Here is an 18,958-nt window from a genome sequence, read left to right on the forward strand (position 1 = left end):
TGGGAACTTGGGAACTGGCTTAAAATTCCTAGCTCCACCCAGCCGCTAATATCTGGCAGCTAGGTGAGTCTGGGAGGGGTTCGGGCCTTGGGATTCGGGGGCAACTGCCGCTCCTCACAGTGTGGCGGCTGTGGGGGGTGCCCCTGCCGGGTCGGACCCAATGCTGGGGGCTCACGCCAAAGACACTGCCGCAAGGCAGTGAACGAGTCCTCGGCCTCATCCAGGACCCAAGAGAGCTCAGTCCTCAGGGTAAGTGCACCATGTGGGAACTTGGGAACTGGCTTAAAATTCCTAGCTCCACCCAGCCGCTAATATCTGGCAGCTAGGTGAGTCTGGGAGGGGTTCGGGCCTTGGGATTCGGGGGCAACTGCCGCTCCTCACAGTGTGGCGGCTGTGGGGGGTGCCCCTGCCGGGTCGGACCCAATGCTGGGGGCTCACGCCAAAGACACTGCCGCAAGGCAGTGAACGAGTCCTCGGCCTCATCCAGGGAAGCTCTGGGGTAATGGATGTCCGAATTGCTGCTTAGATAGCTCTAGGGTGACCCCACTGTTTCTGGGTTCTGAGTCAATCCTAAAGATTCCCAATGCCAGTAACTCTTCTTTTGGAGAACTTCTAATCACTCAATAATGCTGAGCTTTGAACACCTATAATGCAAAAGATAAACCCCGGATTGTCTAGCAGGATATTTTTTTGCCTGACATGATGTTGGTTCAGGAGACTGGTCACATCAGGCAGGTCCATAATTTTAACTAGCACTCTAGAACCTTATACTGGGGTAGACTCTGTGCAGGATGTGTGGGCCACACCCTGTAGAAAGTTTGGCCCCACTGGTAAACCTAAATTTTAGGTGGTTATGGACTAAGCTAGGTGTGACCAAGGAGCCTGCCATCAATCACAGGTAAAGGGATCCACCATAGACTGGACTGGGCAAGGCAGCAGCACCCAAATGTGCATCCTGAATAGGCTGTGCGGTGGGCCGGGCTGCAACATTCACCAGCTCATACAAAGCCAAATGGGAGGCCAGAGTACACCGGGCACTGGCCTAAAAACCAATGGCATGTATGTAAACTGGGTTTGGGAGTGGATCAAGTGGAGGTACTTGGGAAGCTCCCCTGGCGAGTCAGAGCTCTCGCTGGTGAACATGCCGTCCAAATCTGGGGGTCAGACTAGCAGGGCATAGTAGCTCCAAAATGTGTAACTTGGTAATGGACCGTAATGTACTGGGCAGGACTGAACAAACCTTTGTTTACAAGCAAAACTAGAAACCAGCATGGAACACAGGTCATACCGAGCTAGGCTCTTGCACCTACTGGTCCCCAGAGCAACCACGGGCAGGTGCATGATTTACAGCTAGGAACAAGCCCAATCGGGGAAGTAACGGGACACCCTACCTAGGTTGAGGTTCCCACCAAGGGGCGTATGTGCTAGAATTGGAGCTGCGTTCTATCTAGGAAACAGTTGCAGTCACCCGAGGCACTAGTGTGGGCTGGGATTGGATGCACCAGGCCAGTTCAGACCCCAACACCATCTGGTGGCATGGAGAACCAGGGGGTAGATGTGGGACTGACTAGGCTGGGTCTCAACCCCCTACTGAGCCATGCGTGAGCTGTATGTGGGTAAGGACGAGCCATGGCTGGGCTGAAACATCCAATAACAAGAACCAGAATGGGGTGAAAGCCAGCCAGGAAAAGCCACTGTTCCTGCTAGGGCAGGAGGTGAACTGAGTTGGGTTGGCTCAAGGACCCCCTGGCATGCGCAAAACCTGCCTTTGGGAGGGGATCTGATGGAGGAGCCTGGGCAACTCCTCTGGCAGGACACAGTCCCTGCAGGCAAGCGCAAGAAGCATGATAGGAAACAGCCCAGAATAGGCCATGGAAAGTTTCCCACTGGCACACATTCAGCATGGGTCAGGAGCAGACCAGGCTGAATCAGTTCATGTCATCCTCTGGCAAATCCGATCACCAGATCAGAGTGTGGGATGAGCCGGGTTTGGTCGCGACAAAACCAGTACACATTATGGAATGCCAGGGCGTGGTTGCCTGTACTGGATATGAATGCAGCACCCAACCAGCACACATGAGATCCAGGAAGGAAGGGAGGGGCAGAACTGGCGGAGGGGGATTAAGGGGCTGGTTCCCTCGCCGGACAGCTACTCCCAATGGAGAGCGTGGGCTGGGATAGAGACAGACTAGACTATGCAAGGCTACAACGCCTGTGCACTGCATGTGGACTAGATCAGGGAAAAGCCAGGCTGGGCTGATTATTCCTGCTGGTGCAAGCATAAATTAGAGTGGGTGAGGGATGTTTGGACATAGCCGCACAAGCTGGCACTGGGGACCAATTCTGTCAAGTCAAATCACAGAACCACCTAAAGAGTGCATAAACCGGGACAGAGAGACCTGGGAGGGAAAAAGTGGGTTCCCCCTTCTTGGGTCACTATTCCCGTGGGAGGGCATGAAGACTGGGACGGGGGCTGGGATGGCTAGATAGAGAGGCACTCAACAACACCCGTGAGGGCTGGATGGTTGAGTTGGTTAGATAGAACTAAGCTTTAATACCCATTGACACGTACAAGAGTCAAACGGGATGGGGGACAGACTGGTCTTCTGCTACACATACTGGCAAACCAGGGTAGGGGGCGGGCCTGGTGGGGGTTATTGTGGGTCACCCCGACTAGGCTGCAGCTCCCACTGGTTTGTGTGAGGGCCGAGTACGTGCTGGGCAGAACCAGACTGGACTGCAACACCCATTGGCTCCAGTGCAACTCGGGACTGAAAACAGAACCAACCCAGCAATTGCAACCACCAGCTGATCGTGGTGATGGACTGTGCCGGGCCCTGTGCTTGCTAGAGCATACAAGAAACTAGTCTGGGAATACCTCAAAGTTTCTTTGGAGATCTCCCTAATCGAACTGCTGGACTCAGAACTCTAATCAAGAAAAGACAGAAGACAGAGCAGATCAATCATTCATCTCAGCTATATGTTGGCAGCGATATATGGGGCAAACGGAGACTTTATGATGGACCATATCAATCAGTGGACGACCTCATCGAGCGAACCTGGCAGCGATTTATAACCGGAGAACTATTAACACCACTTGAGCACATATCTCAGAGCATGCCCCACATCCGGGACTCGGGGTGGGCGGGAAACTGGGTGGGGCTTCCCCCTCAATATCCCCCTTTACCTCAGATACAAGATGGAAACAATGTGGACATAATAGTATTACCCACTTCCCTATCCCCCTGAACCTTTTTTTTTCTTTCTTTCTTTTCTTTTTCTTTCTTTAACTGTAATTAACTATGTAAAGATTGTCAACAACACAATAAAATAGATTATAAAAAAAAAAAAAAAAATTTTCCAGGTGAATGGTAAGGAAAAATGTGATGGTGTAGCCATTCTTATATCAGATGATTTAGACATTGATGTGAAATCATTGAAAGAGATGTAGAAGGACACCACATAATGATCCAAGGAGCCATTTCAGCAAAAATAGATCTCCAAAATAAATGTATATATGCCAAATTCCAAAGCCTCTAGCTTTGTGAAGCAAATATAATGGATTTAAAGGCAGAAACAGACTCCAATGCAATCATCCCAAAGGACCATAATACCGCATTAACATGAATGAACAGGTCAAAGACAGAAATTCAACAAAGAAACAGTGGAATTAAAGCCCTCTCAACCAAGAAAAGTCCTGGACCAGATGGCTTCACTGCTCAGTTCTCCCAAATGTTTCCAGAGGAACTTACCCCAATGCAACACAAGCTTTTCTAAACAACACCAAAAGAGAGGCAATCTATACAAACTCTTTCTAAGAATTTAATATCACCTTAATACCAAAGACACATAGAGAATCAACAGAAAAAAAGAGAACTACAGACAGATATCCTTGATGAACACAGATGCAAAAATCTTCAACAAAATACCAGCCAACAGGATCCAACAGCACATTCGGCAGATCATTCACCCAGACCAGGTGGGATTCCTCCCAGGCATGCAGGGATGACTCAACATTCACAAATCAATAAATATGATACATTACATAAATACATTGACAATAAAATCCATATGATCATCTCGATAGATGCAGAGAAGGCATTTGCTAAAATCTAACACCACTCCATGCTGAAAACCCTAAGCAAGATAGGCATAGAAGTAACATTCTACAACACAATCAAAGCAACTTATGAAAAACCCAATGCCAGCATCATACTAAATGCAGAAAGATTAGAAGCTTTCCCATTAAAATCTGGAACTACATAGGAATGTCCACTGGCAAGACTACTCTTCAATACAGTATTGGCAGTCCTTGCCAGAGATGTTAGGCAAGAAAAAGCAATTAAAGGAATCCAAATGGGAGATGAGGAATTGAAATTATCCCTCTTCACAGATTACATGACTCTCTACATAGGAGAACCAAAAGACTCAGTCAAGAGACTATTGGACCTCAAAAGAGACTTTGGCAGAGTAGCATGATACAAAATTAACAATCACAAATTGATAGCACTTGTGTACACAAGTAATTCCATGGATGAGAAAGAAATTGTAAGTACAGTCCCCTATAAAATAGAGAAGGCGAATCTTAGATACCTAAGAATTAAGCTAGCTAAATATGTGGAAGACCTCTATGATGAAAACTATAAAACATTAAAAAAGGAAATAGAAAACCTTGCAAAATGGACAACCTTATCATGTCCCTGGATTTCCAGGATCAACAGAATGAAAATGACCATATTAAAAAGCAATATTCAGATTTGACACAATCTCAATCAAAACGCCAGCAACATTCTTCTCAGACATAGAAAAGATGATACAAAATTTTATCTGGAATCACAAAAGACCATGAATAGCCAAAGCTATCCTGAAAAATAGAAATCAAACTGGAGGAATCACAATTCCAGACCTTTAAACATACCACAGAGCAGTGGTTATCAAAACAGTCTGGTACTGGTACAGAAACAGAGAAGAAGATCAGTGGAACAGAACAGAAACACCAGAAGGGAACACACACATCTATAATCAACTAATCCTTGACAAGAAAACTGAAAACAGTTCTGGCAAAAATCCTGGTCTGTTCAACAAATGCTGTTGGGACAAGCAGATAGCAGTGTGAGGAATTAAGAAGAAAGACCCACACCTGTCACATTATACAAAAGTTACTTCTAAACTGATCAAGGACTTCAATCTGCACCCACAAAACATCTTACTATTAAAGGAAAACATAGAAAGCACTCTCCAATATCTAGGAATTGGAAACACTTCTTAGAAAAGACACCCAAAGCAAAGGCAGTAAAAGCCAAAATGAACAAATGGGACCACATCAAACTAAGAACCTTCTGTACAGCAAAGGAAAGAATTAAGAAAGTGAAGACACAACGAACAGAATGGCAGAAAGTTTTTGCACATTGCACAAGTGATAGGGAACTAATAGCCAGGATTTACAAAGAGCTTCAAAAACCCAGCACAGGAGGAAAAAAAAAAAAAAAAAAAACTGTGTAAAAAAATGGGCAATGGAAATGAGCAGACATTTTTCAAAACAACAGATTCAAATGGCTAACAGACATGAAAATATATTCAGGCCCCCTGGCAATCAGACACAAACAAAAACTGCATTGAGATACCACCTAACTACAGTGAGACTGGCCTACATTCAAATCTCCACTAATAACACGTGCTGATGTGGATGTGGGGAGAAAAGCACCCTCCTTCATTGCTGCTGGGAGGGCAGGCTAGTACAACTACTGTGGAAATCAGTTTCGAGAATGCTTGGAGAATTGCAAATAAACCTGCCATATCACTCAGCTATCCTGAACCTAGGAATACACACAAAAGAAATGAAGCCTGCAAATGAGAAGAGGATGTATAATCCTGTATTGACAGCAGCACAATCTACAATAGCAAAGATATGGAAACAATCCAGATGGCGCATCCAAAGAGGAGTGGTTTTAGAAACTGTGGTGCATCTACTCCATGGAATAAAAATGAAATTATACCATATCTGGTCACAACTACAGACCAGTATGCTCAGTGAAAATAGTCAATCCCAAAAGAACAAATACCATATGTTCGCTCTGATATAAGGAAACCATCATGCAAAGTCCAACTTCAACAACCCGTTCAAAGCTAGTTTTTATTTTTTGGCTGCATCCATGTGTTTTGATTTCAGTTTCGTTTCTTCTAAATACTTCCCTTTCTGTTGTCGAATTCATCACTGGCTCATGGATTAGGGGGTGGCATCATTTTACCCAAGAGTCTTGTGTTTTCTTTTTGTCACTCATGCATTGGTTACTCAGTGGTGCTTTGTTTCATGGTGCTGTAACTGTTGTTTTTCCAATTCATGCCAGTTGTTGACCTTACTTCATGGCTTCCCATTGCTGGGAATGTATAGTGATGGAGTAATAGAGACTATCACATCCAGATGTGGCCATATAATGCCATATGCACCTGCTGCCCAATCAGAGATGGAATCCCAATGAAACTGTTGGAAATGTGCAGACAATGGGGTGCTGGACTGTGTGTACAAGCATTGTTGGGGCACACGTAAATAACACAATGATGGAATCAAGTCTCATTATGAAGGACTATATTATCATAGCATACTGGGAAAAAATTGTCGGGGGGTGGGAATCCCAGTCTCTATGAAAGTGTACCATGAAAATAAAAAATTTAAAATAAAAATCTAACATTAATAAATAAATAAATAAATAAGTGAATAAATTCAGTGCCTGGCACAGTTGAGCAGTAGTCAAGTCCTTGCCTTACATGCACCAGGATTACTTATGGGCATTGCTTTGTATCCTGGTTGCTCACTTCCCTCCCAGCTTCCTGGGAAAGCAATGGAGTGGGGCTTCATGCCTTGGAACCCAGCAGCTGCCTGGGAAACCTGCAAGAGCTTCCTGGCTTCACTTCAGCTCAACTCCAGCAGCTCTGGCCATTGTGCACACGTGAGGAGTGAACCAGTAGTTGGAAGATCTTTAGTTCCATCTGTCCATCTCTGTGTAAATCTGATTTGCCACTCAAAATCAATTAGAAAATAAGTTTATCAAATTGTGATTTAAGAATGGTGTTACAATCCAATTTGCACTTATCAAGATTTCACTCTTAAGCACACATTACAGCACATTCAGAGTGGACTGCTTTCAGGAATTGCCTTCCCAACATTAAACATAATCGTGACATTGCAAAAGCCATTAAGTGTCACTGAACAGTACATTTACAGGACAATCTCATTTTAATTTGTGCATCAGTTGCAAATCAAGTAATGCTTTTATAGTACAATATAAATATGATTGTCAACATAAATAATACCTGGTGGGCGTGACTAACAGTCTATCTGCCTATGACCTGGGGCATGGCTTACACCCCTGTGTATGAAGAACATGACCTGTGACATGATTGGAGGGTCTAAAGGGATAGACACATCTTTTAGCCAATTACGCTGTCACTGTCGGGTGGCAGGCCTGTCAGGCACTGTCCTGTTGCCATCTTCTTTCCTAGTCCATAACAGTTGTGCTCGCTTTAAAACAAATTGACATGCCCTCAAACTGTCCCGACTGCTTCTTGCAGCTGGAGAACACTGACGCCTCACCCCCTCAGATGGCACCCTCTTGGGGCCATCTGGCTGGAAACCCCCCCATAGACTCAAAAGTAATAAAAACAGATACCAAATGGACAAAGAACCAAAACAGATATCTCTACAAAAATCACCAAAATCCAAATTAGCACAAGAAGATTCTCAGCATGATTCATCATTAGGTGAATGAAAATGCCAACTACAATGAGATACCACTTCATATCCATGGCAATGTCCTTCATTCAAAAATATTCACAAGGAAAAATAGAAATCAGGCATTAATGATCTAGGTGGAAAATGATGAAACTAATGTAATATTACAAATCATACTCAGGGACTGCCTATGGTGTAAACCATCGCACAAACTGTGGAACCAGTACAGAGTATCACCTGGAAGACACAGAGAGCATGTCAGTGTTTTCATGGTCTGCCCCTGCTTCCTTTGAAAGCTGTCAGTATCTGTGGACTGAACTGTGGCCCGGTGGGCTGAGCTTCCCATACGGGTGCAGTTAATGTCCAATGTGTTCCACTTTCAATCTAGTCTCCTGCTTATGCCCTGGGAGAGCATAAAGGATGGCTCAAGGCCTTGGGCACCTGCACCCTTGTGGCAGATCCGAAAGAGGCTCCTGGCTTTGGATAGACTTGCCTCTTGCCATTGCTGCTAAGTGGAAAGTAATTTTACACCTGGAAGAGTGCTCTCTCTCTCCTTTTTCAGAAAATTTGTATTTGAAATGAAAATCAAAGGAATGCAACAGGGACCCAGCCCAATGGTTAGCAAATAAAAACACTGGCATACCACTTGGAAATTGATTCACATCCTGGATGCTCCACTTCTGACCCAATTTCCTAACAACAGGCCTGGAAAGGAAGTGGAGGATGGCTCAAGCACTTGGGTACTTGTAATCAAGTTGCAGACCTGGACAATACTCCTGCCTCATGGCTTCAGACTTGCTCATCTCTGCACATTCTGCTTATTTGAGAAGCAAACCAGCACATGGGAGATGTCTCTCTATTTCTTTCTTTCTTTGTAGACAAGCCTTTCAAATTAATGAATCTTTCAAAAAAAATCAAAAAACTAAGCCCTTAAGTCCTTGCAATAGCAAAATTACGTTTCAGTAGGAAATCGCATTGTGGCATAGCAGCCTAAGCTACCATCTATATCACTTCCAATCCAATTCTAAATCAATGTGAATTGGAAACAGTGGCAGATGACTCAAGCACTTGGGTGGGAGACTCATCTGGGAGACTCCGATGGACCTCCTGGTTCTTCTGTGACATGTTCCAGCTCTGACCACTGTGACCACTGGGAGAATCAATCAGCAGACAGCAGACATGTCTGTCTCTGTCTCCTTCTCTTTCTGCAAGTCAGTCTTTAAAATACATAAACAGGATGATCAATAAACACCATTTCAAACTTGATAACCTACAGTCATTAACAAATTCTTAGTTTCCATTTTAATCATGTAGTAATAACCATGTCTTGGCTATGGCATCAGAAAACCTCAAGGGAAAGTTTCAATCAGCTTAGACAGCTCCAATATCATAGTTAAAACAATTTTGTCTTCTTGCTCTTATACTTGCCTTTTCATTTCAGTTTACAAACCATCGTAAAGTTCCTAAAATGTAATGTAAAACAAGATGAGAAATAAAAACTTACTGAAGGTGTATGTGTGTTCTCCAGCCTTGGAAGCATGAAGCGGGCTGCAGGGCTACACCTGCAAGAGAAGGTGGGCAGAGGGAGTGATGAGTTTTTCTTGCTTGTGCCCAATCTCCTTAGTGATTCCCACTGGGCTAAGTAATGTCAAGGCAGGAAGCAGACACAATGCCTGGAGAAACACATGGGCAAGAGTAGTGCTTTAAAAGTGCCAGGAAAATTTCCCGGAACCAGTATCAATATTACAATAACTGGCAGTGATGAAACTCAAGATATCATTAGGTTAATGAAAACACCTACTATTTCTTTAAAAATGTTGCTGAACATGGTGCCGTAGCATACAGTGGCTAAAAGTCTTCACCTTGCATGAGTCAGGATCCCATATGGGTGCTGATTCATATCCTGACTGCTACATTTTTATTCTACCACACTGCTTGTTTGTCAGAATGTCAAATTATGGCAGTCAAGCATGGCACAACACTTTGGCACCCTGCACCCACATGGGAGATTTAGAGAAAACTCTTTACTTGTGCCATGGATTGGCCATCCTCTAGCTAGTGAGGATATATGAAGGGTGAGCCAGGTGATAGAAGTGTTTTCGCTCTGTGTCTCCTCTCTGTAAATCTGACTTTCCAATGAAAATTACATAATAATAATGACGTGAATGCTAAGCACTCACTTATTTTTTTCTGCAACTGTTGTTACTACTCAAATTACAAACTTATCTCTCTGATGAACATTGATGCTAAGATACTCAACAAAATCCTAGCCAATAGAATTCAAAAAATCATCCAACAGATCATTCATCTGGAATTAAGTAGGATTCATCCCTGGAATGCAGGGGTGGTTCAACATAAGGAAATCCATCAATGTGATACACCACATCCAAAAACTGAAAAACAAGAATCACAGGAGAGTATCAATAGACGCAGAAAAAGCTTTCGACAAAATCCAACACCACTTCCTACTAAAAACCCTAACCAAGGTAGGCATAGATGGAAAAATCCACAACATAATCAAAGCAATATATGAAAAACCCAACACCAGCATCATACTAAATGGAGAAAAACTGGAACCCTTCCCACTGAGATCTGGAAGAAGACAGGGATGTCCACTTTCTCCACTGCTATTCAACATAGTCCTAGAGGTACTTGCTGAGGCCATAAGACAAGAAAAAGAAATCAAAGGAATCCAAATGGGAAATGAAGAAGTCAAGCTTTCACTATATGCAGATGACATGATTCTTTATATAGAAGAGACAAGAGGCTCAACACAAAGATTCCTAGAACTTATACGAGAGTTTGGTAGAGTGGCAGGGTACAAAATTAATGAACAAAAATCAACAGCCATAGTGTATGCAAACAGCCCCAAGTTGGAAAAGGATCTAACCAGCAAAATACCATTCAAAATAACAGAGAAAACTATGAAGTATCTGGGAATTAACCTAACCAAAAATGTAGGAGACCTATTTGAGGAAAACTACACACCGCTTAAAAAAGAAATTGAACAAGACCTTGAAAGATGGAGTAACATCCCATGCGCCTGGATAGGTAAAATCAGTATCATTAAAATGTCTATATTCCCAAAAGCAATATATACATTCAACGCAATTCCAATCAAATTGCCCAAAACATTCTTCATGGAACTGGAAACAATGATCCAAAGGTTCATCTGGAAACACAAAATCCACGAATAGCCAGAACCACTCTGAAGAACAGGAAGTTAACAGGGGGAATCACAGTCCCAGACCTCTGGACATACTATAGGGCAGTGGTTATCAAAACAGCCTGGTGCTGGCACAAAGATAGAGAGGAAGATCAATGGAGCAGAATAGAAACATCAGAAGGGAACCCACACAGATACAGCCAAGCAAATGGAAAGGTCTGTTCAATAAATGTTGTTGGGACAACTGGTTGATAGCCTGTAGAAACAAAAAGATAGACCCACATCTCTCACCATACAGCAAGATCAAATCTAAATGGATAAAAAATCTAAACCTACACCCAGAAACCTTCAAACTTTTGGAAGAAAATGTTGCAAATACTCTGCAAGATCTAGGGGTAGGTCCTGACTTCCTAAGAAGGACTCCAAAAGCAATAGAAATTGAGACCAGAATAAACAAATGGGACCTCATCAAACTAAGAAGCTTCTGTACAGGTAGAGAAACAATCAACAAAGTAAAAAAGCAACCCACAGAATGGGAGATGATCTTTGCGCACTACATAGGCGATAAAGAGCTAATCTCCACAATATACAAAGAACTACAAAACAGCCAAAACACCAAAACAAACAAGCCACTCAAGAAGTGGGCACTGGAAATGGGCAAACACTTCACAAAAGAACAAACCCAAATGGCAAATAAACATATGAAAAAATGCTCAAGTTCCCTGGCAATAAGGGAAATCCAAATTAAAAATCAATGAGGTACCACCTGACGCCAGTAAGACTGGCCCACATGAATAAAAGCACCAACAACACTTGTTGGCGAGGTTGCGGGGAAAAAAGGAACCCTTCTCCACTGCTGGTGGGGCTGCAGATTGGTACAGCCTCTATGGAAATCAGTATGGAGAACATTCAAACAACTCAAATTCAACATACCATATGACCCAGCTATAGCACTCCTAGGAATATGTCCAGAATACTTATTTTATGAGAAACCAACATGCACTCCTGTGTTCACAGGAGCACAAACAGTAATTGCAAAATCATGGAAACAGCCAAAATGCCCATCAGCAGAGGATTGGATAAGAAAGCTTTGGTTCATCTACTCCATGGAATACTACTCAGCTATTAAAAAAAAACAAAATGCAGTTCTTTGTGGCCAAATGGGCCAAACTGGAAACCATAATGCTAAGGGAAATGAACCAATCCCAAAAGGTTAAGTAACACATGTTTGCCTTAATTTAATATGATATATTATGTATAACATGTTATGTTATGTATGTTATATGTTGTGTATAAACTAAAGTTGAAATGTCAATGAGGTGATCACAGAAGGTGGTTAAGAATTCGCATTTACTTTTAACATATTGGTTACTCATTACTATGTCAATTAATTCCATAATGATGTAAATTTTTGCTGGTATGTTGGAGCTTTTAATTGACTGGGATGATACTCTGCTGGCTCCGTCTTCAGACCAGAGAGGGTATACCTAAGAAGCCGTTTAACTTGACTGGACAATAAGATGCTGGACTCTATGTTTGGTATATACTTGCAATGGGGGAATCCCAACTGAACTTGAACTGTGGTTATGCAACAAGGTGGAGTAATCCACCATGGTAGGAGGGTTTGGGGAGGGGTGGGGAGAATCCAAGTACCTATGAAACTTTGTCACATAATACAATGTAATTAATGAATTAAAAATAATAATAATAAAAAAATTCTATGAAAAAAAAAAGAAAAGTGTTTTTACTGGGGGCCCGTCACCCTAGCCTAGCAGCTAAAGTCTTTGCCTTGCATGCAACAGATCCCATATGGGTGCTGGTTCATATTCTGACAGCTCCACTTCCCATCCAGCTCTCTGCCTGTAGCCCGGGAAAGTAGCAGAGGACAGCCCAAAACCATGGGACCCTACGTTGGAGGCCCAGAAGAGGATCCGGGCTCCTGGCTTGAGTTCACCACAACTCCAGCACTGGGGTCACGTGGGGTGTGAATCATCAAGTGGGAGATCAAGAAAGCGATGCTGGTCATTTTCAGCATGAAGGTTCTTGATTTTCATTTCTTCAGCCACACGTTAGTCATTTAGTAGCATGTTATTTAACTTCGTGGTGTTGATAATTTCTTTTGTCTCTTGGATGTTGATTTTGTTTTGTGGGTTTTCATTTGAGGGGATGTATAGTAGCTGTGCAATGGAGACTATCATATCTAGTAACATGTTATTTAACTTCATGGCACTGTAAATTTCTATTTGTCTTTTATTATTGATTTCGTATTATGGCTTTTCATTTGAGGGGATGTCTAGTAGCTATGAAATGGAGACTAACATATCCAGATGTGGGGATACAATGTAGCATGCATCTCTACTTCCAGACAAACATGAACTCCCAATGAAATTGTTTACTATATCTTGACATTAGGATGCTGGACTCTCTGCCATTGTCCATGCCTGCAATGATGGACATATGACTGTGCATGAAGAACTATACAACAGTAATGATATTGAGGAACTGGGGGCTTGGGTGGGGAATTGGGGCTGGGATAAGGGAAATACCAGGAGCCTATGGAACTGTATCATAAAATGATAATAATAATAAAATGTAAAATGTGAAACAAAATTAAAAAGACTCTTCCCCACATCATTCAATGACCAATCCCCATCCTTACATGCTGAAGTAGTTTGACAACAAGGTATGTGGCCACTTCCCCTTCCCTCGCTGTGGACACAGGAAAAAAATTTGAAGTATTTGTCCCACCCACTATCCTCCATACTTCAACCCTCCTCTATCTGTTAGAGTCCCACAAGGTCATGTATCCCTCTTAACTATGTAAACAGTATTAAAAATGAAATGAAATGAAAAAAGAGTAAGACTATTTATCCCAGCTGAAGATATCTTCCAAGGTTGCCTAGTTCCAAAGAAAATGTTTTACTCCTGGGAGAAAAGCAGCCAATAGAAGGCAGATATTCTTTGCCTGTTTAATGCCAAATCTGTGTTACTGTGCCAGTGTTGCAGAATAGTTGTCTAGGGCCCAGTGCCGGTGTGGTTTAGCAGCTAAAATCCTCACCTTGAACACGCCGAGATCCCATATGGGCACCGGTTCTAATCCAGGCAGCTCCTCTTCCCATCCAGCTCCCTGCTTGTGGCCTGGGAGAGCATTTGAGGATGGCTCAAAGCCTTGGGACCCTGCACCCATGTGGGAGACCTGGAGGAAGCTTCTGGTTCCCGGCTTCAGATCGGGACAGCACCAGTCATTGCAGTCACTGGGGGAGTGAATCATCGGGCGAAAGATGTTCCTCTCTGTCTCTCCTCTTCTATGTATATCTGACTTTGTAATAAAAATGAATAACTTAAAAAAACAGAATAATTGTCTATTCAATTTTTAAAATGAAATATATGCAGAGAAAGAAAAAAGAAAGTGATGCTGGGTTTACAAATATATTTAATTAAAAAATAAGGGAAATTTTCCCTCATCTAGAGAAAGAATTGGGAAAACAATATCCAGGAAAAGCACAGAACTCCCAACAGCCTTAAACAAAAGTGGTCTTTATCACAACACATAATCATCAACCTCTCTTCAATCAAACATTTAAAAAAAAAAGATTCTTAAATGTGTACGTAAAAAAATCGATAGACATACCAAGGAATGCCAAGTAAACTCACAGGAGACCTCTCTCAACAACTCTACAGTCCAGAAGAGAATGGAGTTACACATTCCTGTTTCTAAAAGTAAAAAAATTGTCGACCCAGGGTAACATACCCAGAAAAGCTTTCCTTTGTCTTTCAAAATGAGATAAAATTCGATGTGAGGGCGATCTGGCTGTGGTCTTTCATCCCATTGATCACCAGGGTTGATTTGGCTGATCTGGCTGGCTAGGTGGGTGTCTGCTTCCTCGCTTACCACTCGCTGTGAGCTTGGTGGCAGAGGATGACCATCCCCTCTAGAGGAGAACCGGTCTTCGGGCAAGGGTATACGAGTAGCTGCGGTCCCTTGCCAGAACCTCCAAACAAGCTCTCAAGGTCCAAAATGAGATAAAATTATTGCAAAGTTAAGAAAAGTTAAAAGAATTTGCCTCTTCCAAACCTGCCGTGCAAATGACACTTAAGATGCTCTCTCAACAGAGAAGAGGAATAGAACCAACCAAAACCCAAGACAATGTGAACAACAGCCAAGTCAAATAACAGAAGACTAAATCAATTAACAACCCATTGTGACACTAACAGGACTAAATTACCACCCATTCATTTTAACCCTGCATGTAAATGGCTTAAGCTCATCAAACAAACATCATGCCCTAGATTAGTAGGCTGGATTAATAATACAAAACCTATTGATTTATTGCCTTCAAGGGACACATCTCACTAAGAAAGAGGAGTGGAAACTCCATCACATGGATTTATATTTCTGACAGTTTTATTTCTTCAAAACACTTTCTTTTCCATTAAATTCTTCAATGTCTCATAGATCATACAGTAACATTATTTTCTTCAAGACAGTTCTTGATTTTCTTTTTGCTTTCTTCAGCAACACATTATTCATTCAATAGCATGTTATTTAACTTCATGGGTTTTTTTAAGCTTTATTTGTTTTCATTACAAAGTCAGATATACAAAGAGGAGGAGAGACAGAGAGGAAGATCTTCCATCCCATGATTAACTCCCCAAGTGACCACAACGGCCAATGCTGTGTCGATCCAAAGCTGGGAACCAGGAACCTCTTTCAGGTCTCCCACGCAAGTGCAAGGTCCCAAGGCTTTGGGCCGTCCTCTACTGCTTTCCCAAGCCACAAGCAGGGAGCTGGATGGGAAGTGGAGCTGCTGGGATTAGAACCTGCGCCCATATGGGATTCCGGACACTTTCAAGCGAGGACTTTGGCTGCTAAACCACGCTGCCAGGCCCTCATGGTGTTGTTGATTCATTTTGTTTCCTTGCTGTTGTTGTGTTGTGTGGCTTTTCACTTAATGGTATGTACAGCAACTGTGTAATGGAGAATATATCTAGTAACATTTAGCTACAAGTATTATAAATTTCCATTTTTCTTCCTGTTGTTGATTTTGTATTGTGGCTTTTCATTTTAGAGGATATATGATAACTGCAATGCTGATGATCAAATCCAGATGTGAGGATACAATGCAGTATGCATCTCTACTTCCAGACAAACATGAACTCCCAATGAAACTGTTTACTATATCTTGACAATAGGATGCTGCACTCTCTGCCACTGTCCAAGCCTGCAATGATGGGCATATGTCTGTTTATGAAGAACTATACTACAGTAATGATATAGGAGAGCTCAGTGAGGAGGGAAGCAATTGGGGAGTGGGTAAGGAAAATCCCAGGGCCTATGGAACTGTATCATAAAATGAGAATCATCATAATAAAAACATAAAATTTTTAAAAATGTAAAAAAAAGAAAGAGAATTAAAAAACTACTGGTCTAATAAACCAGAAATAGGAAGGAGGCCCACACTAATAATATAAAATCAGAGATGAAAAAGGAGACACTATAATTGATACTACAGATATACAAAGATTTCTGGATGTACACAATTTACCAAATCTGACATAAAAATACAGAAATCTCATTAGGCAACCAACTGAGATTGAGGTGAAAACAGTAACAAACAGCCTTCGCACAACAAAGCATGGGACCACGAGGCATAGCTGCTAAATTATACCAAATTTAAGGGAGAAATAAGTCCAACTCTTCTTAAACTTTTCTAAACAATGGAAAGTGCAGAAACCTTCCAAAATCATGAGGCCAGCATTCTCTTAAAACCAAAATCAAAGAAAGGTACAGTGAAAAAAGAGAATTACTGACCAATGTCTCCAATCAATAGAAATGCAAAAGCCCACAGAAAATACTAGCACATGAATCCAGCCACACATCAAAGAGATTATCCATCCAGGCCAAATGAGATCTATCCCAGGAACAAATATTTTCCAAGACAGAAGAAAAATTAGACAAGTAGTGTCATTTGACATTTCCACCCAAATCTCTTTGATGAATGCCTTCAGAGAGGCTTCTATTTATCTATTTATCTAACAGAAGGTATGAGTCTACTTCAAAAAGTTCATGGAAAATATAATTAAAATATTGACTTATTTTGATATCCTTGCATAATGTTTCACTGTATTAGGTTTCCAAGTGAAAACTCAAGTGCATGGATTTAAAAATGTTTTTGGCCAAATAACTAATTGTTTTTTTTTTTTCAATTCAATTAAGAAAACTTAACAAAGCACTTCTACAACTGATTTTTTAAAGTTATTTATTTTGATTACAAAGTCAGATATACAGAGAGGAGGAGAGACAGAGAGGAACATCTTCCGTCCGATGATTCACTTCCCAAGTGACCACAACGGCCAGTGCGCGCCAATCCAAAGCTGGGAACCAGGAACCTCTTCCGGGTCTCCCACGCAGGTGCAGGGTCCCAAGGCTTTGGGCTGTCCTCAACTGATCTCCCAGGCCACAAGCAGGGAGCTGGATGGGAAGTGGAGCTGCCAGGATTAGAACCGGCGCCTATATGGGATTCCAGGCACATTCAGGGTGAGGACTTTAACAGCTAGGCCACCATGCCGGGCCCAAAACTGATATTTTTACAGGTACAATGGGCGCTGCACTTCTTTTTTTCCCTTCTATTTTATTTTTAATTTTATGATTAAATTCCTTGGACTCTGGGTTTGTCCCTTCCCCAGCACTGCAAAATTGTATCCTCTGCAGAATGACAAGCAGTGGTCTAACACACTAAACCACAAAGGGAGCCCCAAGGGACAGTCTATTTCACTCATGACTACAAAAAATATTCTCATAGAACTTTGGTATCTGACCAAATATTTTAAAAATTAATTCTAAAACCATTCTTAAAAATACAAACATATTTGACCTGGTGTCGGCGTGGCCTAGAGGATAAAGTCCTCACCCTGAATGTGCCCGGAATCCCATTTGGTCGCTGGTTCTAATCCAGGCAGCTCCACTTCCCATCCAGCTCCATACCTGTGGCCTGAAGCAGTCCAGGATGCCCCAAAGCTTTGGGACCCTGCACCCCTGTGGGAGACCTGGAAGAGGTTCCTGGCTCCTGGCTTCAGACTGCTGCAGCACCAGTCATTGCAGTCACTTGGGGAGTGAATCATCGCACGGAAGATTTTCTTCTCTGTCTGTCCTCCTCTATGTATATCTGACTTTCCAATAAAAATAAATAAATCTTTAAAAAAAAGACAAATACATATCACTTACCCTTAAAGCTCTTGGATGTAAAACAACTTTGGGTTGGAGTTTGACACACTAAGAAACACTTGAAAATTTTGAAATAATTTATTGCATCCTTTTACAATGTCAAAAATCATCTCTGTAGACCTCATCAGAAAATGTATAAATTAAACTCACATTTTTTAAATTATCATCATTATCACCATCAATTTTCATCAAGTTTTATCTTCTGAAAACAGTTGGAGTTGACCATAGTGGTAAAGTTTCTGCTTGACATCAACACAACAGAGATTGCCTGCTCTGAATACAAGCACCACACCTGATTCAATCACAGCTGCCTGCACAACGCCACCTGCAACATCCCTGAAATGTGAAGTTCAAGCAGATTCTCAGCTAGGTTGGATACTTACATTTAATACATAGCTTCCAACTATTAACACTGATTCCATTGATTTGAAATGCAAAGTGAGCTTTTATCTGGTGGCTCATGCTCCACACACATAAGAGCCAAGGTGAGTCAAGCCAATGCTAGAAATGAGGAATTCTTTTTTTTTTACTTTTACTTTTTTTTACTTTTTTTTATTAATTATTATGCATTATGTGACAGTTTCATAGGCTCTGGGAATCCCCCCACCCCTCCCCACGCCCCTCCCCCCTGGTGGATTCCTCCACCTTGGTGCAGTATTACAGTTCAAATTCAATCAAGATTCTTTCCTTGCAAACATATACCAAGCATAGAGTCCAGGTACTTATTGTCCAGATGGGTTGAACAGTTTCTTGGGGAGACCATTTCTGGTCCAAAGTTAGAGCTGGCATGGATTTGCTCATGCCTCGCTGGGTGGGACATGAAGATTAGTCACTCTTC

At 42.1% G+C, this 18,958-nt stretch overlaps 1 protein-coding gene across 1 annotated transcript in view; it reads right to left on the bottom strand.

Moving 5' to 3' along the window:
- Window positions 1–18,958, bottom strand: part of LOC131478013 (zinc finger protein 334-like) — a 59,141-nt gene that overhangs the window by 17,905 nt on the left and 22,278 nt on the right. Inside the window, exon 2 of the mRNA XM_058655113.1 lies at window positions 9,234–9,291. Coding sequence (XP_058511096.1) covers window positions 9,234–9,269 — 36 coding nt within the window. The 5' untranslated portion in view covers window positions 9,270–9,291. The remainder of the gene's footprint in view (window positions 1–9,233; window positions 9,292–18,958) is intronic.

Source organism: Ochotona princeps, chromosome 26, assembly GCF_030435755.1.
Source record: "Ochotona princeps isolate mOchPri1 chromosome 26, mOchPri1.hap1, whole genome shotgun sequence".
NCBI lineage: Eukaryota > Metazoa > Chordata > Mammalia > Lagomorpha > Ochotonidae > Ochotona > Ochotona princeps.